The sequence below is a fragment of the Aulonocara stuartgranti genome (genome assembly GCF_965226115.1).
Source record: "Aulonocara stuartgranti genome assembly, chromosome: 23".
NCBI lineage: Eukaryota > Metazoa > Chordata > Actinopteri > Cichliformes > Cichlidae > Aulonocara > Aulonocara stuartgranti.
The window spans coordinates 6,448,079-6,471,672 of record NC_138958.1 but is presented as its reverse complement, the minus strand read 5'-3'; the positions used below and the strand labels follow the sequence as shown (position 1 = coordinate 6,471,672).

The window sequence follows — 23,594 nt, the reverse complement described above, 5'->3', positions numbered from 1 at the left end:
CTCTTTATGGTCTATTTCCTACTTTTGCTGTTTAAGACTGAAGTCTGTTTGCGTTCCTTTATTTGTTGAGTCTTTGTTAATTTTGGTGGCATTTATTTTTAAATTAATTTCACCTCTATGCTCCTTCTCTGTCCCTCCATAACTCTGTGTTTGCCCTTTTACTTTCAGTGTTCCTGTTTTCCTTCTCATCTCCTGTGTCAAGTTAGTTTTTTTCTCGTTTAGTCTTTATTTCCCATTTTATTTTGGTCAATGTTTAGCTTTCTGTATTTTGTCTAGTTTTACTACACCTGCCCATTGTCTTGATTGTTTTCAGCTTTGTTTAGTTCCCCAACTGTGTTCTCTTCCCTCATTACCTCTTCTGTATATATGTATGTATTGTCTCAGCCTTCCTTTGTCACATTGTATATTTAGCTGTATATTCTCTGAGCTTCGTTTTCTGTATATTTGAAGTCCCTGGATTTACTTTCTGAATAACTGGGTATGGACTATCAGCATTAAATGTCCTCTTTGTGTTTGCCTTCTGTGTTCCTGTGTCTTGCTGCCTATGTTGGAAATGAATCCATATTCCACATGTGTGTCTTGGCAGAATGACATTTTAAAGAATGACAACATCAGATATAAAGCATAATGATACATATATAAAGAAGCTGCCTACATATTGATGCATTAATGAAAGAAAATACTAAAACACTGACACAGACAATTATGTTTTCATAGTGGAGTAATATTTAACTATATTACTTGGCTAATCCTAACTCAGATGTGAGTGGTTTTCTCAGTGTGACGATGTCCCCATCCAGTGGATGCGAGGGTGTCACTGAACAGTTTGATATGTGCACAATGTAAATCACACTCTCTGGCCTTTCCAGTAATCAGACCCTAACCAAACTGAACACCCACAGGAGACTGTGGACCAGTGACAGTGCTTTCCACCACCAAAAGCACTGTCATGACAGAAAAATGGAAAAATGTTTTTCCAAGCTTCCAGTAGAGCCACCCACCACCTTGGTAAGACACTCTTTATTGGGTTGTTTTCTCTTTGTTTGTCACCCATTTTTATCAGCCCTTTGAAAAAAACAGTTAGCTTTAAAAACACTAATACATTTAGCTCAACCTCAATATATCCTCTTGTTTAAAAAATGAAAGGTTTTTCAGCCCAGCTATTTTTGAATTCTTGGAATTTAGTAGAGGTTCCTTGTAGTTAGAATAATCCTCATGATGGTCTTTGCTATAGCCGGTCAGTTCACCCACTGATTGGCCGCCCCTCACAAGCAGAAGGCTAGAAAAAAGCAGGTTTATGGCACTTCTGTGCTCACAGCCAGAGCTGTGTGTCTGAAATAATCATTTTTAGGACATCCACTCTCAATGAGCAGAAATCCGTTTAAAACCACTGATTAGGAGCTAAATTTTCTCAGTCTAGAGTATGTGCTTTTGTACACAAGCTTACTAACAATATATATGATCAAAATAAGAGAAACTATAATAGGTCCACTTTAAGAAGACTCAAAGCTAAATATCTCTTGGCCATGTCTTTACAAACAGCAGTAAATATTGTATCAATCTTCTAGTCTAACTCGTTCCACCTCTGTTAAACCTGCAGTCGCACCAACATATCATCACGGTATTTTTTAACTTGATAAGAGGACCACTTCTACTTAAGTGTTTCTTTTTAAGCAGGAATTTCCTGGGAGACTGTCCACCTCCTGTACTTAAATCAGTTATCACACTGTTAAGCAAACGTCTCCCCTAACTCTCCCCAGACCCTCCGCAGTGCTCGACGGTGATGAAAATTCAAACTCGTACTCAAACATTCACCAGACAGAAATATTTCATTCCCAGCTTCTGTCAAGAAACCTGAAAAACTTGATGGATAGTGCTGGACGAAGGGGTGGGGTAGTGCTGTGGGAGGACTGCACACATATGCATGCGCATACACACACGACTACACACTCTGTGCCCTCAAATTGTGGTTCCTTATTGAAATAATAAGCTGTATCCATTCGGTGTTTCTGCCAGTGAAAACAGCACTGGTATCAAGCACATGAGGATTGAGTTATTCTATGCATGTGTGTGTGTGTGTGTGTGTGTGTGTGTGTGTGTGTGTGTGTGTGTGTCTATGGTCAGAGTGACTGGTGCCCCCACTGTGCGGTCAATAAAACCATTATGCCCATCGTTTCCTACATGGCCCTCCACCCCCTCAAGCTCCTTTCTTCCTCTCTCCCCTGTGTCCCATCCTGTGTGGTCCCTCCTTGCTCTCCTCTGACCATCTGAGTGGTTAAAAGAGATTAAAGTTAACAGCATGCTTTACAAAATCTTCATCTCATTAAGACTCAGTGAGCTAGAGGCTAACTGAGCGTGATCCAGCCAACATGGCATCTATTAACTTTTATACGCCTCTGAATGAATTAAGCGATTTATGGGTGTTTTCAGAGGCCAAAAAAGGGGCACTCTTGACAGGTTGGGAGAGATACTATGTTTGGCTCCTAGACTAATTCCACCTAATAGGATATGACCACCATGCAACCTGTTTTGAACCATGTATGAAAGAGTCTTTGAAAAATTTGATTTCTGCATGTGTGATAGCATCAGGTCGCAGCCTTTAGCTAGGTTGGAGGTGGAAGTTAAAGGGAGTCTGATCAAGTTCGCCTGGCCCCTTGTTTCACAAAAAAACCCTTTGAGAAGATGCCAGCAAGAGCTTGAGGTCCAAGGCCTCCTGTGTCCTCCTCTTGCTCTTTATGTCTCCCTGTTATTCTTTCTTCCTCTGATCCTAATCTCCTCCAAATATTTGCTTAATAGTCGAGATGGGGAGACGCCTTACGTTTTGGAAGTTGGAGCGCGCACAGATACACAAAAGAGCAAGAGTAGATGAAACCACAAACACGCATGAAAGCTTCGTTTTGGCAGTGACACGGTGAAGGAAGCACAAACAAAAACTCTTCCAGATGTCTACATTTACCTCCTCTGACCTCCTCTCATCTTGTCCTCACTAACCTTTGCTGCCCTCCTCACTCCATCCCGCATCATTTATCCCCTACTGTTTATATCCCTCCCCTCCTACAATTTCTCTCCATGCACCAGATCGCTGTGGCAATAAACAGACCACATCAACCAAAACCATCCTACTCGTCTCATGTTCCAAGTAAATTAGTGGTATCCTTAGATGCGTAATTACAAAACAATTTCAGGTGCTCGAACTGCACGAATGACAGCTGGAGTAAAGGGGAAAAAATAATCAAACCTCCTTCAAGATGAACTGCAGAGATGTGTAATACACGAATCCCAATCCAGTCAAAGAACTACACTGTTTGAAAACAAACGATGAATAGTAATCACTGGTTTCAGACTGACATGTAGCTGAAATCTGTCCTTTTGTGGCAGCTCAGTCCAGCTAGATTAGGGGGTTTGAGGTGGTTGGCGCTCCCGCACTTTTGAATGCCAGTAGAGTCTCGTTCGCACAGAGGTGAAGAGTGTAAACAGACACTGAGGTGGAGAGTGAGTGAGCAAAGCACAGCAGCTCTTGTTATTTACTTTAACTGTCTCTGCTATGAAACACAGTCAAAAGTTAAGAGAATACTTTCAGTGACCATTTTGAGGTGAAATTGCCCAAGACGCAACGAATGAAACTGGAGCCATTATCAGACCCTTTAACCACATCCCAGAGAGAGTCAAAGCGAGAAAGAGGCGGGTTTCAGTACGCCCTGCCGGATGTGTGACCGCTCTTCCAAATGTTGGTTTTTGCTGTGTTTATTTATCTACCCGACCCACTCAGAGGTGACCCCCGGGGTGAGTTGTGGGGGCAGTCCAGTGTGTGCATTTGGATGTATGGACACATACCCCACTCCCCTTATGTGCACACCCACCACCACCATCACCACAACCCATCAGGCTTCACATTGAGCTGCGCTATCTAAAAATATCCCCCGTGAAAAAAGGTGGAAAAATACTTGCCTTGTGTGGTGGAGGAATAAAGAGAGAGAGCGATGAAGAAGCAATGGACCAAACCTCTCGCTCACCTCTTGATTTTTACCGCACCCTGCACTGAAAGGCAGACTTGTTCTTTAGCTTTTGCAGTTCAACCACTGACTGCACAGACACACACACACACACCGCAGTCATGAAAGTTTATGTTCACATACCTGTCCCTTATGTGTCAGTCATGTTTTGGTTTCATTGCCTATAAATAAGCTGTCTGCTTTATTGTATCTCCGAGACCATGACCATGTAAACTTATAGCAGCCACTGTGGCCACAAATGGGAATTTACATGGTTATGGCTCAAGTCAGTCACCTAAGTCAGTTGCTTTAAAGCTGAATTAATCAATATTTCTATCAAAAAATTGCATGTGATATGAAAGGTTTGCTGTGCATACCATTTTAGCAGCTTCTGGGTCAATGGTGGGCAATTAATTTCCCCAAGGACACACATTAGAAACTGGGGCTTTAATGGAAGTTTGCACCGGAAGGTTGCCGGTTCGAGCCCCGGCTTGGACAGTCTCGGTTGTTGTGTCCTTTGGCAAGACACTTCACCCGTTGCCTACTGGTGGTGGTCAGAGGGCCCAGTGGCGTCAGTGTCCGGCAGCCTCTGTCAGTGCGCCCCAGGGTGGCTGTGGCTACAATCTGGCTTGCCATCACCAATATGTGTGTGAATGGGTGGATGACTGGATGTGTAAAGCACTTAGGGGTACTTAGGGACTAGTAAAGCGCTATACAAATACAGGCCATTTACCATTAGCATCCAGGCTGTAAATATAAACCATTAACCAAGTTATTTGACTATAAGCTTCTTGATATTTAGGTTGCAGCAGCAAATTTGCAAAGACTGGCATTTAATTAATTCCTCACCTCACATAATTTATATTCTTATTGTAGTGAAATTCACTTTTATAAGCTCTCAAATTCGACTGCATTCATTCATTCAAGACTTAAACATCCTCAAAAGAAGAAGCCCACACAATAATAGTACTGCCCAATATTTGGATGCTCTGCCCTGGCCTGTGCTCGTGTCCACACTTCCTCCCCGCCCTCCTCCTCTCTCCACAGTGAAATAAAGTTCGCCTACTCACGATTAAAATGGGAAAAACAGGGATGGTATAACTCCATTGCTTGGGAATTTTAAACAGGGGAAAGTTGGCATCACTCAGCATCTTAGCTCCACTAAATTCAGCAGTGAATATTTCCACACAGTGAAAAAACGACTCACTTCTCAATGCAGCACAAGTAAAGCATTAGACAGAATTATAGGTGGATATGTCCTGCTTCCGTTTATTACAGCAGGTTGAGATTTGAGTTTTTAGCGGAGGACAGTGACAGCGGATGTGAATGCTTTAAACAATGGTTTGGATCAGATTTTAAACGGGATCAAAGGTCTTAAATGGTGAACTTGTTGAACGCTGACAACGATCAGATACACAAACAGTCTTTTCCTTGACTTATAAGTGGTCAGATACTGGGAATTGCACACCCCACAGACACACACACACAAACACAGAAATGGTGGGGAGAAAGACAGAGCCTATTTCAATGGACTTTCCTGCTGTCAGAATGTCTGGTATGCATTAGCCACAGACTCCAGTGGGATAGCTGGATCACAGCATGCGTGTGCATGCGGGTATATGCATGCAAGCAGGCGCACAAACACGCACACATGCATTCACTCACTCACAAAAACAAGGAAAGAAGACAGACAAGAGGGAGAAGCTTTAACAGAGTCAAACACTCAACGTGTAATTGAGAAGATGTCTCATAAGACATGTTTGAAAGTTTTGGTACTGAATCCTGAAAAGGCTTTCACATATGGCTATATAGGTCAGAAATGCAGCTATTAATAACTACGTATGAGGAAATGCTTGAAAGTAACCACAGCATGCAGGCACTATTTTACTTATACTCCTTGACACCCTTTGATCTCAATTGCAACCAGGCTGAATTTATTCTGTTGTCTTTGGATTGATGAATAAATGAGTGCCAGAGTGAGTCAGGTTCAAATGTGCGTTTACCTGTGATGTGGTTGTGTAAGTATTTGTGTTTGCCTGTGCAGTTCAGTGGTGAGAATGAGAAAGAAACATGTAGAAAACAGCTGTTGTTTAAAAAAAGGAAAAAGAAAAGTTGTGTTTCTTAAAAAAATACTTTGGTTTGGTGGGTTTGAAAAATGTAATGTTTGTAGTTTTGTTTCAGCAGTGTCCATTTGAGAGAGCAGAAAACCCCCAGGCCTGTCATCATGACCTCATGTTTGCTTTTACTTTCATACTTTCTCAAAATAAAATTGGGTTTACGGTCTTAAAATGCTGCAGAACATCATGTAAGAAAGTTTTATTTTGAAAGTGGAAGTGGGGTGTAGAAAGGCTGGAGGATGTGGAAGTGATGGGGCACTTTTTTTTTTTCCACTGTTGTTTTTTTTTTTAACATTTCTTGGCAGAGCTGTCGGGATATAACCTGTAAACCCTGTTTTGAACTTTTCTGACAAAACCATTATTAATTACTGTTATTAGATCTGAAATACTGTGGCATATATGTCATTCATTATTCTTTCAACAATAAAGAAAACTGAACCTGATGACAGAAGCTTTGAAACTGAAATCATAAACAGTAGCCAGCTCGAGGTTTTTACTGGCAAATATCTGCTGCATTTCTACAATTTCAACAATAACTAGAAAGCTCTCTTTGGTTGCTTTTTGACTCAATCTTTGCCCATTAAATGTTGCTACCCCATTTCCTTGTAAAAAAAATTATTGGTCCCTTTTCATTGACATCACAAAAACCACACATACATTGAAGAGAGAGCTGGAGAAAGGCGTGCATGCTGGGATCAAAGAGGCCAAACCAGAAAGAGAGGACCACATGGCTCCCACAATGCAGCACTTATCCAGAATCTGAATCAGTTGCAGTCTGGACTGTTGGGCTGCAGCACTGAGTCCAAAAATCCCTACTCAAAACTCACAAAAGTGGTTTTATAGTATTCACAAACTCTTGAATATGACCTTATTACACCCTCAGACACCCAAGGACAGAAAAATGGGAGCTCAACACAGTACGTCATCTCATTTTGCACACACCTGGGTTGACCTGTGACGTGACGCCTCCTAACAAATAGACAAGGATGAGCAGGAGGAAGTGAATGTCCCACAGGTGCTTCATCCCAAACACGTGCAAAGAGACAGACTTCCAACCTGAAAGACAAGATGGAAACAGCGGGTTATGCAAACACCTGAAAGACAGTTTCATAAACTCGGGGATAAAACTGTGAACTCTTTGGTGCCTGCAGGATGACCAGATTACATTTTGTACTAACTCCTCCTGTATTCATGGGAACAAAAACATTTGTTTAGATATATAAGAGGAAAATGGCAGTTTAATTGGAAACATGTTTTTATTTCACTCAATAAAAAACACAATAACTGCCACCGAAAACTGGAATTTCCCTTTATTTAGAGCTTTATCGCTCTGTGAAAGAGCTATTAAAATCTAACTGTAGGGATGTTTAAATTTCAGCCAAAGAAGACAAAATAGTCTCAGTTAAAGTTGGGTTTTTTTATGATTTTACATAATGCACACTAATTATAGGAAGAAATGAGGAACGAATAAACGAAGGGACAAATTATGAAGCGAGGGGGAAAGAGACGTTGAGGCACTGAGTCACAGACATGACCTCAGCTGGAAGGCCGCACAGCCAACCAGCCGCCTCCAACTGACCAGTCCATCCAACAACAGAGAGAAACACCTAGTTTCAGCTAGTTTCTCACCAAATCCAATTCATAATCAGCCTTTATTTGTAGCACTTTTTAGATTACATTTACAAATGCTGTGACTGTGCAAATGTAAAAGTGCAAAAAGTGATGAAAGAGATCAGTGAAATGCCAGCGTGCTTGATCTTTTTAAAGGAGACTATTAAAACTCTGAACAGCTTCGCCAGCATTAGCAAAAGCTTCCACTTATGTTTCCGCACTAAATTTGCACATTCCTGATCACCGTGTGTCTGCTTGAAGAAATCAGAACTTAACACCTGAAGTCTAGTTTTGCTTTAACATTTTACAGCGTAGAATACTCTACACGCTGTTCAGCTGTTTGGTAGTAGAGGAAATCAATAAAGCAAGGTTATCTCAACTAAAACACACGTGATGCAAAGCAAAACTAAGAGAACATTGTGGGAATTTTCATAAAGAAACATCACAGTGAGTGTGTGTGTGTCTGTATCGAACATTTCCTGGTCTTCGTCTCGGGCCAAAAGCAACATATTCCTGACATTCTCCCACTGAAATAACAAAAGGAGCAGCAGTCTGGTCAATGAAACAGAGTTTCACCACAGTGCAGGCCTCTGTTCATTTTATTTCATGTTCAATCTGCTGTCATCTGTTTCAAGATTTGCTGAAACTTCAGTTTGTCCAAATCAAACATATATGCGGTACAGGATCTGTCCGCCTATAGATACGCCTGCACTGCAGCATGTGTTTCTAAACATTACCTGACTAAGACGCACACAGGAACAAGAAGTGCACTCAGATTGGACATTAAATGTGCAGGTAACGATAACAGGTAACGATAAGATAAATTCAAAGATAGTGAGCACTCCTCCTGTGTTTTTCATCCTTCATTCAGCTCTGTCACCTAAATCAAACAGTGTATTTTCAGTTTTGAGGATAAATGAGGAGTGTAAGGCAAGGCAAGTTTATTTATATAGCACAATTCAACAACAAGGTCATTCAAAGTGCTTTACAGAGACATTAAAAAACAAAAACAAATAAAAAGCATGATTTAAAATTGATTAAAAAAACAGTAGATAAAATCAGAACAGTTGATAAAATCAGTAGCTAAAATGTAAGTTTTGAAATTTAAGCTTAAAGTGTGGATTTGGTGTTTTATTCAAATGCTGCTGAGAACAGGTGAGTCTTCAACCTGGATTTAAATAAACTGAGTGTTTCAGCTGATGTGAGGCTTTCTGGGAGTTTGTTCCAGATATATGGAGCATAAAAGCTGAATGCAGCTTCTCCGTGTCTGGTTCTGACTCTGGGAACTGATAAAAAACCGGATCCAGATGACCTGAGGGATCTGGAAGGTTCATACTGGGTCAGGAGGTGTAATATAGCTTTGTAGCCCTGAGCTTACACTGTTTTTACAAGAAGTTTAGAATCGCGCCTTATGTTTAAGAACAAAATCCTATCAAAATGCTTGATTTAGCATTAGTTGTACATTAGTTATGAATTCTCTGATTGCTTGAGCACAGAGAACAGAGAGTCCACCCAGTGCATGTTGTGACACTTATTACACCCTGACTTGCCTCTTTCATTGTACCTTCACACATAATCTCATTGCTTTTTCTTACTGCTATTTCCTGCAGCTTCATGTTACGGCCATTTCCCACTGAGACGCTTTTGCTAAGCTTAATTCCTCTTGGCATTTCGTAGCTAATGAAACACAAACACCTGATGGCTTGCGTGTATGTGGCAGTCAAAAATGTGTTTACCATGTGCTGGAGAACATTTATGTAAAGACTGCCTGTATTGTATGTCGGGGAGGAGAACTGACTTTTGGTTATACATTTGGAGACTCTCAAAGGAGCATACCAGTGTGTTTGCGTGCAAACATACATTTCACATTACTGCTCACCAACTATCAGACAGTCTGGAGCGCTTTAGATCTAAACTTAAATATGTGGACTGACAAAACTGAGCACAGAGAGGCTGAATCCCCAGACCATGTCTCCTGTTGATAATTGGTGGTCCCCTGAGTTGTAATCAACAGATCAAAAGGCCAGCCTCTGAAACACCTCCAAAGCACTATCTCTAAAACTAATGATCAGATATACTTTCAGTAAGCGAGCAAAGCACGCTGTAATCACAGATGACTCCTGTGGATAAAGACAAACTTGAAAAACCTGCAGGTTTTACACAAATAAAGGCGGGGTACATTTGACAAACACAAAAAGTGAGTCTGAAATGTCTTTAAATGACAACAACACCAAGAAAAACATGTTTTAAATAATAGCTTTTTATTCTCTTGCCAAAAGTAAAATGTCTAGCTTTCATTTGTTTGTTGTATGGGGATGAGAGGCCCTTTAAGATGCTGGAATTTTGCATGTTCGCTCCATGTCTGCATGGGTTTTCTTCAAAAACATCCATGTTAGGTAAACTGATGATTCTAAATTGGCCCTGTGTGTGAATGTGAGCATGCATGGTTGTCTAGATCTCTGTGTTAACCTTTCAGAAGACTAATGACTGACACAGGGTGTACCTGTGCAAGTCATTTGTGTACCTAGGAGTACCTGATGTACCAAGGATAGACTCCAGTCCCACCACAACCCTGAATGGATAAGCAGAGGAAAATGTATGGCCTATTATTTATTAAAGTTTTTAACTTTTTCTCAGCTTTAAACATCATTTTTTTAAGGTTTCCTCATATAAATATTCCAAAGTTTAATCAGTAACAGCTTCAAAACTGCAATTTGAAAATGAATACATTTGGACTCTGCTGCTCTGGAGAATTTGGGCAATAAATTTCCTTATCACTCACTTGATACAACTGAACTTCCCCTAAAACTCATTACATCTTTACTCTGCGAATGTGATACAACAAAAATGAAACACAAATAATCATATAACTGTTTAGTCAGTTATAAAAACCCCAGCTCTGTTTTTACAGCAGACGGATCCTAATTCCCGATTCACGGACCTTCAGAAAGTTAGAAAGTGTTGAACAACCACAGATCTCGACATAATTTACTTTAAGATTTAATTGCAGAGGTTTGGAAAGTGCTTAATATGGTAATAAAGACTACTGTGAAAGCTCAAATTGTAGTAAGAACACCGGGAATCTGAGTGAAAAGACTTGGCTCAGCAGCAGCCTGGATAAACTACGTATGTTGTGACAAAATCAAATCTAGAAGGCAAAAAAATGTAACTATAAAGTCTAATCTATAAAAATTAAACCCGTTTTTTAAGAGTTGTTTGCTTCCCCGGAATACAGCTACACAACTTCCAGGTGTGTTTTCCATACCTGTATTAATAAAACAGCTTTTATTCCCTGTTATAGTAACATCAGATCAGTCCACAGTGCTAAGAACCCAGCACAGGTCCACATTTCTGGAAAGTTCTCTCCGCTCTCCTCTTACAGGAACACGGCAGGAAAAACTTATTCATATCCTATCTCCGTTTCAAAAGGTATCCTTTCCAGGGATTTTTCCTTTGCACTTCCAAAGAAAAATTTCAGACTTTCATGTGAAAAAAATAAAGAAAAACAGAAAGTATCTCATTAAACTATTACTAAACCATGTAATATGATTAAAATATAATTGGTGAGTAATTTTAAAGTGTACTATTATTCATCATATTATGTATATTTAACATTTTCCATAAAGAGAAAATTAGCTGTCTCATTTCATGATGAAATACACAAGTAGCAACGGTGAAGTAAAAGACGGGGAAACTGGAGACCAGCTGCACAAACCCTTCAGAGGTGAATTTATTCTGATAGCTCCTGAGAGACACCACAGGAAAAAGTTAGGAGAGCTGGGTATACACAGACACCCCCACCTGTACATATGCAGAACAACCTCCAGGCCCTTTGTTATTCAGCCTGCTGGAGCACACACGGGATTCAAATTCTCTGAGGTGAAAATGGAAATAGTGTCCCCTTCCAGGTACGATATGTCTGCCATTTTCCTGCTAATTAAACAATCCTTCAACACTAGCAGGCAGAGTTTGGTTTGGATATCACTGGTCTGAGGTAAAGTCTGCTCTCTACTGTGACGATGGCGCCCAGGTAAACCGGGTCCAAATTTGGCCTGCATTTTTCACAACATGCAATCCAGTGTAAACAGCGAGACTGAGAACCACGGGAGGGGAGAAACGAGGTGAGGATGGAAGCACAAAAGAGGTGTTGGATGAAAAAGGGCTATGATTCCATAGAGGACATGTCAACTCATAAACGGAGCTCTGAGGAAGAAGGAAAGCAAGATGAATTATAACGAGCGTGTTTTACGGTTGTTGTCATGGTGTAGTTCTTAAAGTGATGTCCAGAGGCCTCGCTTTGGGATCGGTTATATGTAAAAGATGGATGTAGCCACCGTTACATCACCCATTAGTTAATGAAATCCTGTTATGAACTGTTAGGGTGATCATTTTTGCCAATTTGCTGCAATTTTGGTGTTGTAACCACACTGACGACTGAGAGGCGGGTCTGACTGGGAAACTGAGGGATAATGCACCTTGCCAAACACAAGGTGGACTCCACAAACAAAGGTGTGCTTTTGGATATACCCTTTTACCCTATTAGGGGCTGTTTTCTTAGGAAATTATTATTATGAAGTGTTAAACTTGTTAAAATGTTTTTAAGAAGGTCTAGGGCCATTTTTCTTAGATCTATAATCCAGTGTATTTTCTCAACATGGCCACAAAAAGGTAAGTTTAATTTATCTTTCACACTTTTGGAAGGAACATACATCTTTGATATACAGTTTGTAGTCTGGTACTGTATTTCTGATCCTTCTTGCCTTATAACTTTCTCACTTTGAACATGACTTAGGCATATCAAAGTATCTGTGTGCTGCCTCACGTTTTAAATTCATAGACATGAGAGAGTCTACACCTCTGATCACCTATCTTTTAAGACAGCTAACCTTCAGGAAAGTCTATGCAAGGCCCGCTCAAGGTTCACATTTCTGAAAATAAACTGCGGACACTTCCAAAAGCTTTCAGAAAAAGAACAAAAAATAAACCTGAGCAGAAAGTGTATAAAGCAATCAAAACAAAAGGCTTTAGAGTAGCAGGCATGACACATTTCAATGTGTCCGGGGAAACTTTCCTGTTACAAGTTATTCTGTAAAAGCATACAAATCTATAGTAAAAATATAGTCCAAAGAGGCCACAAAATTTAGGAAAAAAAGTCAAATATATGACTTCACCAGTTTATAATTGTCAAGAGTGACAAGATACATAACAGAGTGGTGAGTTTCACATCAGTTCCACCTTACCGAGCTGTATCTCCAGACTATAAGTTATAAATGCCGAGGCAATAGCTCAAAAGGAAAATTGGCCTCATTTACTGTATTCCAACTCCAAAAGTTTCCTTTTTCCCTGAGTGAAAATGTTTAGCCATCGGTGGGATGAAGAGTCCCTGAGGATGGCCTTTTTTCTGGTTTCATATGCTGCCATAGACATAACTATTTAGCATATAAAAAACTAAAAGCATGGAAATTTCTTCTTTTAAATACATCTGTGTGCCTCCCCTAGGACTGCAAACATCCATCCATCCATCCATTCGCTTCCGCTTATCCTTTTCAGGGGACTGTAAACATAATATGCTAAATGTCATAATGGAGTGCTCTATCTTCAGTCACAATATTAGGCAAGAACCCGATTTTCAGCTGAGGTTAAACTCATCTGTCATTATTAGTGTCATTTTGAAACTCTGATTGTTTATGAAGAAACTTGTTATAATTCCACATCATCAAGAGTTACATTTACATACATATTCCCCATGCAGGAAATCATGACCGCGAGGGGCCTCACCCTCAGGTCGGCTGAGACACAGGCTTACATGTTCAGCCCCTCATGGGTCGATAAGTTAGCACTCCTGGTGAAAAGAATACTTTGACATGTTGGGAGACATGTTATTTTCCCTTCCTGCAAAGACTTAGATTAGACGATAAATACTTTTCTCCTATGTGTCTCTTTACAAAAAGCTGCTGTCAGCCACTGGTTATATTAGCTTAATCTAATCTAACTTGTTCTGTTTTTCTATTTGCATAGATGTCTTTATAAGTGTGAAAATTGGGTGCTAGCAGGCCAGAAAAAGGCTATTTGACTCCCCAGTCTTGAGTGTTTATCCTATGCTAAGCTAAGTAGATACTTGCAGTAAATTCCTACTGAGCTGTGCGTTCACATGTTCTCCAGGAGGATGAATTTCCAGAGTCAGAAGGTCATTCTTCTGACGTTGTGTTCAAGTGCTTTAAGTCAGAAAATGGAAATAACATGGATGCTACAATGAGAAACTGTTTCTTGCATATAATAAATAAAATAGTTTTACTTGAATTGTTTATGTATTCACTGATAATAAGCTTTCTAGCTAGTCTCAGACAGTGTAGATGGATGGCAAGTAATGTTACAATCTAATACAGTACTACAGATTAAATGATACTATAAAAGTGGTCTGCAATATGTGAATTTCCACGATTGACCAAAAGCTGCTATAGCCAACAAAACATTTCCTTTCATACTCCGCGTGTGCTTTTATGACGTCAAGAACTCGGCAAATCATGTGCAGAACTTGGAAAAGTTGTTGTTCCAACTTGAGGGGGTGTTTTGGTGAACTTTTTCCAGCCGGGAACCTTTTTTTTCCCGATTATTCCAACACCAAATGAATCCACAAAAGAGCTGGATGTCCTCAAAACAGATTCAAATGCAATACTTTAGCACCAATAATGAATTGTTATTTTCCTCTTGACTTACAATATAGTCCAGCATAACAGCTATTTATACATACTGTCTTACCAAGACTCAAATATGATAGAAAACGTGCTTTAAATGTTCCTGCTCGCACTGGGAGTTTTTGGGTTACTTTACATTTTACACAAAATCTTACATGCTAGAGGCTAGACCCCACTCAGGACAACATCTATGGCCAAAGCTATTCAGAGTTATTGCATGTTAGAACAGACATTATGTTTTTTAGAAATAATGACTTTCAGCCTCTGTGATAGGGCTCTAGCCTTTGATTGAAAACAGGTTGTTATAAACCAAGCGGTGATCAGCAGCAAGCAAAGTTTATTATCTAGCTGGAGCAGAACGTTCCTGAATGGAATAACTGTTTGCTCAAATTTCTGTTTCTGGGGTCGATATCAGGTCTCTCTTGGCTAGTTCAGGAAGTGGTGAAGGACAGATATTCCACTCAGAAACCCACAAGGCCGCAGAAAGAAACACACGCACAGCACACACATTTTTTAACCTGAAGGACGTCTTAAATACCTTTGAGGTAAACTGATGAGTCTGGACAATTCAGAAGAATAACTATTCAACCTAAATATTAAGGCAGTCTCACAGGCGCTCATGCACTGATTGCAAAGTCCTCCTGCAGAGCACTCACATTGCCAAAGAAAAAAAAATGCACAGGGATTTTATTTTGTTTTCCCAGGCTTTATATGTTTGTGTAAATAATTTAATTTGCTCGGGAGTAACGGGCAAAGCACACAGAGTAACACTGGTGCACCAGGGCCTGCAGCCTGGGAAAAACTGTAAAGTCAACACACAGGTTTACCTGGCTCTACTCCCTGCCTCTCTCACATACAAACACACAGCAGCATCAACATCTGAGGTTTTACAGGATCCCTCGCATGACAGGAAGCAGCCAGGCGAGGCTGGCACGGTTGAGAAAGACTGAGAATTTCACCATCCAGGCACCAAAAACTGTCCTGCCAATATCAGTGGCCAGACAGAAGAGGAGGGGGTGAAGGAAAGCACAAAGGCCTGAGGCTAGGGAGGCACTTAGAAAATTATATCTTCTGTTTTATAATCACAACGCTAAAACACAGGCCATAATTTCTGTCAAACTGTATGACTTCACGTTGATTAAAATATGAAATTTAACTACAGTGCTTTTAGAAAATAAAAATAACTGCATGACAGGTTAATTTCCAGGGTAAACACATTATAATGTCACTGCTCAATTCTCGCTTTTCCATTTGCTCATATTTTACTCTGCTTCCTAGATATCGCCCCTTGTCCCGACTGACTGCACAAAGGCTCTTGATTTAAGAAGCACAGGAAGGATGGAGCGTAATCTTATGCTAATACTAAGCCCACTAACATACAGCAAAGTGGCATGTCTTGATTTATGAGATGAATCGTTATCAGTTTGCCAAATCTGAACACATTTTAATGGCCACTAAATCATTTTGATCTTATGAATAAAACAATAAAACACATCTATTAGCTACCTTGTATTTTTAAACTGGGTTTTGTTGGAGACCTGGAATGTAATGGAGCCTGTCTTTAAAGCACTTCTATTGTTCAAATGGTATCAACTGGTATCAATAGTAGACTGAAGTCTGAAGCCCAAGATTTGGGCTCATAAGGATTACTTACACACATGCTGATCTCATTATCTATTATTAACTTTGGTCAGATTTAATATGAGTAAATACATAAGGCAGAAAATAAGAAAATGCTTAAAAGTCAACCATTATTTTTCTTATCTATTATTTTCCCCTCATTTTTGTTTTCTGTGTTAATGCCAGGAAACGTGGTAGAAAAATTATGAGCATGAGTACCAAATTGGTAATAAGATAATAAGAAGCACTTTTGCACCGAGAGCCACGCCCTGCATAGAGCACATGTACTAGTGTGAGTGTGTTTATGTGCACAGGTCTGATTGCTATTCAGTGCACCCGTATGCTATGCACCATAACCATCCACATGTGCTTTCTATTATATCCTCTTGTTTCTCCCTTAAGGCTGTAATATAGAATCACAGATATTTTATTTTTATGGAAAAGTATGGAATCCGAATTGTATTTCACAACCAGACCCAGGTGGAGCCATGTAAACACACAGCCGTAAAATCTTAGAATGAGGAGCAGGGACATGCATGGAAGAAGGCCCACACACACACACACACACACACACACACAATTAAATTATTGTGACTGGAAAGGAAAAACGCCACGGAAAACAATCCTCTATTGTCCACATAAAATGTTGTGACATGTGGGGAGAAGTCCTTAGTTACATGCTTAAATGTGGGATATCTTACACCACATATGCAAATGTGACACGGCAGACTTTAAATGCTGCTCTGCGACACTGTGGATGAATACAAGATTCCGCTTCCTAAGCAATAGTTTTACAGTAACGTGAAACCCAAAGCTGAAAAGCAAAGGTCCTTCACTGCTTCACTGGTTGGAGACAACCTCTGCCGGATCTCTTCACATAAACAGTCTGTTTTTTGTTGCCTTCGTGTTGTTTATTTCCTTTAAAAAGCTGTGCAGGGGAAATATTATGTGTCACATCTTGTGTCGAGGCGTCTTTTTTGTTTTTTCTTTATTACTGAGTCACAAAGCTGCTTTATTTATTTATTTATTGTTATCCTGGAACAGCAGTCACAAAGCGCTGTAGAAGAAACACCATATCACACGCAGCTTTGTGACATACTGTCATATTTCACTTTGTTTTAAGCTTCGCAGAAATTTCTCTATTTAAAAAAAGCCAGTAGAGCTGGAGTAAGTGGTTCAAAGCATAAGGCAACCAGATCTCTTTTCGGTCCATTACCGTTATTCAGATGATTGAAAATCTACACAGAAAAACTGTCTGGATTCTGTCTTCGTACTGCTTGCTTACATGATGGCTTAAAGGCTGCGTAAGGCGGTTGTCCCACCAATACACTATGTAATAAAGCAAAGGGGTTTTTCTTTTACAGCATAACTGTGTACAACGCATTCAGCCAGGAGCACACCTGTTGGAGTACGCCAGCGATGGTGCCACTGGGGACTGAAACTTGCCTGAGGACACGAACTGTTCAAGCCAGTGTACAAGTGCTTGTAAAAAAAAGGCTGTAAAAATGGAGAAAGAATGTGAGAACCTGCAGGAGAGACTGAAGCGTCATTTTTAGCACCCTCAGGCTGACCGGGCACAGAGTTTTACCTGCAAACTCCACCAAAATATTTCGACAAAGGCACAAACTGTTCATTGTGAATATTGTGCAGCTACAGGCTGTGTTTGTTATGTAAGGAGAGTAGCCCAAAATCTATGAGTGGAGATCCAGTTTGATTGAATATGCAGGCCCTGAACTTTACAGCTACACTGTCAGATTGGAAAAACAGCATCTCACGCCAATTTCCATCTACCCCGTTAAAGCAGAGCTCTATCCGCCACACGGCGCCCAGCTCAAGAGCACTTGTGCATTGAAGCCATTTGACTGTGGCAGTTGGGGCTGTCTTAAATTTAAACAGCACACTGACTCACAAATATCAGTGACTGCCACTGAAGTGAATAATATATAAAAAAAAATACATTCACTGCCACCCACTTTCAAACTGAAAGCGCATTCTTGTCCAAAAGGTCACTAATTAAAACAGAATGATTTCAATAAATTCTTTTGTATTTTTTGTAACAGGATCAAATAAAAACAAGTCGACACAGCAGAGCAGATAGCAGTGGTTCCAGAAAAAAAGGCCGGCGTTGTCCATGCAGTGACAACTCAGCAGTGACAACTCATTCAAAGCCAAGACTGTCATTTGTACCCAGCAGCAGCAGGCTGCAGCGAGTCATGAGGTTTTTCTCATGTTGAGATATTGCCTCAGAGTGTCCCTGACACTCTGTAATTAGGGAAGGCATGAGAGAACTGAGGTGAAGAGATGGATGATGAGCATCAGACAAACAAACAAGAAAAGACTTCCACATGTAAACAGGAGAAAGAGGACAGCTGAGGACACGTGCAAACAGAAAGAGGAGGATTTCTGACTGCTTTGTGTTAATGAGCACCTCTAGCTTGGCTCCTTTATAATTACCTAGCTTTCATGATACACATCGAGAATAAGCTCTCTCTGGACAAAAGCAGCGAGCTTAATAATTATTCTACAGCGGAAATTAAATATATGTTTTCCATGACTGAAGACAAATCAACATATAGTTTTCAGAGAAACACCAATTAGACATACTCAGAAATAAGAAGGACAAAGGTAGACTTCTCTGGGTTACACGTTGCGTAATGCCCCTCAAAAGAAAGGTGATGATATGGGTGGTGGTTTGGGCAGAGTCGAAGTTCAAGCACATGTGGGATTACAAAGTCAACAGCGCAGTATTTTAGCCATGACGTTCCCTGAAATGGATCTATTTATGCCAAATTACAGCATGCACCTCAGCTAACGAGCGCACAGCTGGTTTTCTCCTGCCAGAGGCATTGATTTGAAAACACTTCCAATCAAACAAGGTCAGTGTCGGGTTACTGCTAAGCTAAGTAAGCACCGGGTGCCTCTAGTGCAGTGTTTTGAAAGTAGGGTTGAAATTACAACCTTTGCTGTGGTGGGTGATTTGGGTCTGTATGTGAGGATGTCAGTCAGCGTCAAAGCTCGAGACAGAAGGGTTGCTAATTGAAAGGGCGTGCAGGAGAAATGCATAATTCCTCCTGTTGCTTCTTTTATTCTCTCTATCTGGGTGTGCGCCTATATGCATCTGCACACAGCTGCTCATCAGATACTGACATATATGGAGAACAGAGTGATGGCATGTGCTTAAACCAACAGTCTGAGCAAGTAAAATATATGGGTCCACTCCCCTCTTGCATCAACCACAAGTGTTTCATATATTTCAACGTAATAGGAAATAACTTCTTTTAATTCTGCTTTGGCAAAGAACTCAATTATTATGATAAAGATGGTTTCCTATTAACACAATAACACGCCAAGCAGGGACACAACAAAGAGAGCTTAAAGGAAAAAGCCACACCCATATAGTCTTACACTGCAATAAATCCACAGTTTGTTGTAATCAGTACATTCCTGGACTTAATTTGCGGTGATGTTATGAAATCTGACTTATTGCTTTCTTTTGTCTGTTCCTACTCTATTACTTATTTGGTCCTCACAGAGAAAGTGTCTGATCTAATAGCAGCGATAGCATAAGCAATTACAGTCCTGCACAGAAGTCACAGCCTTGTGCCATCAACAGTGTCTCAGCAATCAGCTTTATTAAAATAGGGCTTTTTTTTGTCAAATCACTTCAGATATTATGAAGTCACTGGGGTCAGCATCAGGTTTTTGCATTACTGGAATGAAAGTGCTTGTCCAGAAAAGAAATCCATCCCCATATTAGACCCAGACTACATACGCATACCTGAGTGTCAGCGTGACCTTCCTCTAACAATTATTCCATTGATCAGAGCCACCTCTCATGACTGTTCACCTCAGCTGGGCACCGTGGTTCAAATGTCAAAGCTCTGAGCTCATAGTCCATATCCTGCGCTCTACGGCAAAGCACAAAAGCGACCTCTGTGTGAACATCTATTACCCACATACCGCAGGATGATACCTACATACCACCTACGTAACACCTACACCGAAGTACACACATCACCTCAGTGACACAAAGGCGTGTTTTTTTTTTTTAGAAAGCTGCAACTTCAAATTTCAACATTTCACCAGGTGACCACAGAGAGGATCTAAGCAGCATGAAATGAGTCAGTTGTTTTAGTTTTCCAAAACTTCCAGGCCACAAAAACACACACAAAATATGTGTGAGTTTGATGCACGGCAGTAGAAAAGAAGTCACATCATTTTTTCATTAGCTATGCCCGTAAAAATAATACGCACAGTCATTCCGCACAGAAGAGAGGGGTTTGTATGATGAAGTCAATACCGCAACATACTCCAGAATTATATTTAAGCCAGTCAACAGTAGACATGTGTGTTGTCTTAAAGTTACAGTAAGCACATAGAGAATAAAAAATACTCCACATCGGAAGATCTTAGCCTGCAAAGAGAAGTTTGCATTATATTCTTTCCTTCAATTTTAATTTCCATTAGAAATAAAAAGATTTTTAGGAGTGAAAAGAAGGAATTGGCCTCAATCACATTTGAAGTCAACCGCAGCAAAGCCAAACGGTAAGTAATAGCTTCTGTTGAAAACAGCTGCATCCACTGCAGAGCAGACAGGAGTCTGAATGCGGCACCGCATCGCTCTGTTCTGCTGTCCACTCTTCTCGTCTGCCATGCAAACAGAAGCTGCTTCAGTCACAAAAGTACACAGAAGTCTGGATCGCGTGTGCAAACGGGCCTCCCAAGAGGAAATAATTCAAGGAGAGAGCCAAGAAAGCTGATCAGTCTTAACAGTCCTAACATAGAGAATAAAAAGTTGTTGTTTTTTTAAAGTAAAAGAAATGAGTGACTTACTTCTAAGAAGGTTTTATTTTCATTTCAAACCATTTGTTCACTGATGGTTTTAGATTATTCCAGTGAGACGCAGGCGGCTGGATGTAACCCTCCAAACCTTGCTCTCTGTTGCTCGCTCACTCTCTGTCCGTCAGTTGCCTTCACCAGGACTCACTGGGCTGATGTAAGACACCCCTGCAAATAGGGGGGGGGAAAAGAGGGAGAGAAGAGAAACAGAGTAAGAGAGAGAGAGAGCGAGAGAGGGAGGGAGGAAAAAAATCACATTCTGTGGATTCCTGGGAGTTTGCCAACGTCCCAGAATTCCACATGCCACACATAAGGTTTCAATTAAAGACACACACAAAAAATCCAAAGCTCAATCAAAAAGCTTTCTTCCTCCTGAAAGGAACCTTTCTTTTGACAGCTACAGGACGAAGCATAGAAGCAGCCATAACTGAAGGTAGTATTTGCGGTGGTGTTGCTGTCACTTGCTTTATGTCAAATTCATATAACTTATTGTTTCATCACTAACCTTAAAAACAAGCTTATTTAGGTTTAAAAACTGCAAAAGAAGCTACTCTTTTATTGAACTCAGTGGCACTAACGCAGCAGTTTGTCACAACCTCAATAGTCGAACCAGATCCATGAAAAGTGTGAGTCAGGTGTCAGAGAGAGGTCTACTTCTTATTACGTTGTACTCTGTGTGTTTTGCTGCTGATGTGGTCTGAACTCTATGACCTGATCTCTATAAAAACAATGAAGTTTTCATCTGTTAGACATGGTGACTAAGAGCTTTTCTTACTTAGTTACATGCAAAGCTGCTTGCTTTGCTGATGAGGAAGCCATATTGACCTGCAGGGAAGTGACACCAATGGCCAGTGGAAATTTATTGGAACCCTAGGATTTTACTTTTTACTTGCTTGGAGATGTTTTTTCTGCTGCTTTTGCAAGTGTTTTACCACAGCTCCCACTGTCCTACTCTGTATTCCCCAGTTTAATATTCTGTTTAGGCATTTGTCAAGTCTCTTAAAGCTTTCCAGTTCTTTCCGATGGCCTGTTGGGGCAACGACTGTAGTTACAAAGAGATTTCCAGTTGTGTAAAGGTGTATCTGATATCCCTGTGTTAGTGTTGTTTCTGAATCATCATAATTCATTTTGACCTTGGTTCAGTATCACAAGTGACCAATCACAGTGTTATGGTGTCATAGTTTTGCGATGTGGAAAAAAAACGTTGCCCATGTCCACTCAGGAAAACATCCAAGAAAAGGAGGGGTTTGGGTTGAGGGCTAACATGTGATCTTGGTTAGGGTTACGGGGCTATAGTTAGGATATCGTTGCAGTGTTAAACCTGGACAAACATTAGCTTTGATGATCCAGGAACAACACCAACATGGGGATATCAGATGGTGCGTTGGAAAACAGCCCTCATTAAACACCTCACTCATGAGTTTATGTACTCAGTCTCTTATTTTAAGTCATTAGGAAGAGAACATTAAATTCTTTTGTAAATTATTGTAAGTATTGGAGTCAGTTATTAGAGGATAAAGGAGGCTTTGGTCTTTGGCTCATGACTTTTACAGTCTGATATGCCAGCAAATAGGCCTTCGACAAGTTAACCCTAAAACGTTCTGTTTAAGTCACTTCTTTTTCTTCTTTCAGCTACTTCCTTTAGGGGTCCCCACAGAAGATCATCTGCCCCCATTTCACACTATCACTAACACTCTCCTGCCACACCAACACTCTGCATCTCCTCCTTCATTACATCATGAACACACTCTGTCTTCCATTTGCCAGGCAGCTCCAACTTCAACATCCTTTGTTCAGTATATCCACTATCCGTCCTCTGCACATGTCCAAACCATCTCAGTCTTGCCTCCAAACCGCTCAACCTGAGCTGTCCCTCTACTTCTAATCTTGTCCATCCTGGTCACTCCTAATGAAAGCTTTACATCAGGGGTGTCCACTCCAGTCCTCGAGAGCTACTATCCAGCAGCTTTTAGATGCATCCCTACTCCAACACAGCTGAATCAGATGGTTGGGTTACCTCTTCAGCATGCCATGAAGTTTGGCAAAGGCTTTGTAACAAGCCATTCATTTAATTCAGATGTGTCGGAACAAGGAACAAATCTTCGGCTCCTCACCTCCAGCTCTGCCTTGCATCTTTTTATCCGTTTTAAATATAAATATTAAATAAATAATTTTTTAAGTATTATTTATTTTTGTTTCATTTTAATAGCCATTAATGGTTCATTCATGATTTTTTAAAACTACTAAGTTTGACTGTGAATACTAATATTCATAGTTAAAATGTGATTTTTTTGAGCAAACTTTGAAGACTTGTAAATACTAGCATCATGAGCATGTTGTGCCCAGTAACAACGTCACATATCTGTTATCTGCTGAATATGGACTCTCAGTAGAACAGGTAAAGTGTATGAAATATGTTAAAGAATTAATGTACTGATTAAAATGCCATTAAAGAGTTTTTCAGCTTAGCTACAGGTCAGGCTGTCTTTCCATAGACGTTATAAGAGACCTTCTTTAGTCTTAACAGCGCCGTTATGGAGCGGGAGAGAAAGAAAGTGAGTCAGAAAGGAGCCACAAAGAAAAATGCCCTGAATAGCTGCAGCAGCGTTGCGTCCTCGGAGCCATCTTGAACATAAACCATCTGCTGGAAATGGTGATTCACAACACCAAAGAGCTATAATGCAAAAAACACACCTCGCAGACACCGGCGAGCAAAGATA

At 40.4% G+C, this 23,594-nt stretch overlaps 1 protein-coding gene across 2 annotated transcripts in view; it reads right to left on the bottom strand.

The window, feature by feature from the left end:
* The window catches only part of ddr2a (discoidin domain receptor tyrosine kinase 2a), a 31,504-nt gene extending 10,488 nt beyond the window's left edge, over nucleotides 1-21,016 (bottom strand). For both annotated transcript variants that reach the window (XM_082523084.1, XM_082523083.1), the window contains exons 1-2: nucleotides 20,869-21,016; nucleotides 7,052-7,165 (exon numbers count right to left, since the gene is read on the bottom strand). In XM_082523084.1, coding sequence (XP_082379210.1) covers nucleotides 7,052-7,133 — 82 coding nt within the window. In that variant the 5' untranslated portion in view covers nucleotides 7,134-7,165; nucleotides 20,869-21,016. The remainder of the gene's footprint in view (nucleotides 1-7,051; nucleotides 7,166-20,868) is intronic.
* Nucleotides 21,017-23,594: the final 2,578 nt, after the last annotated feature.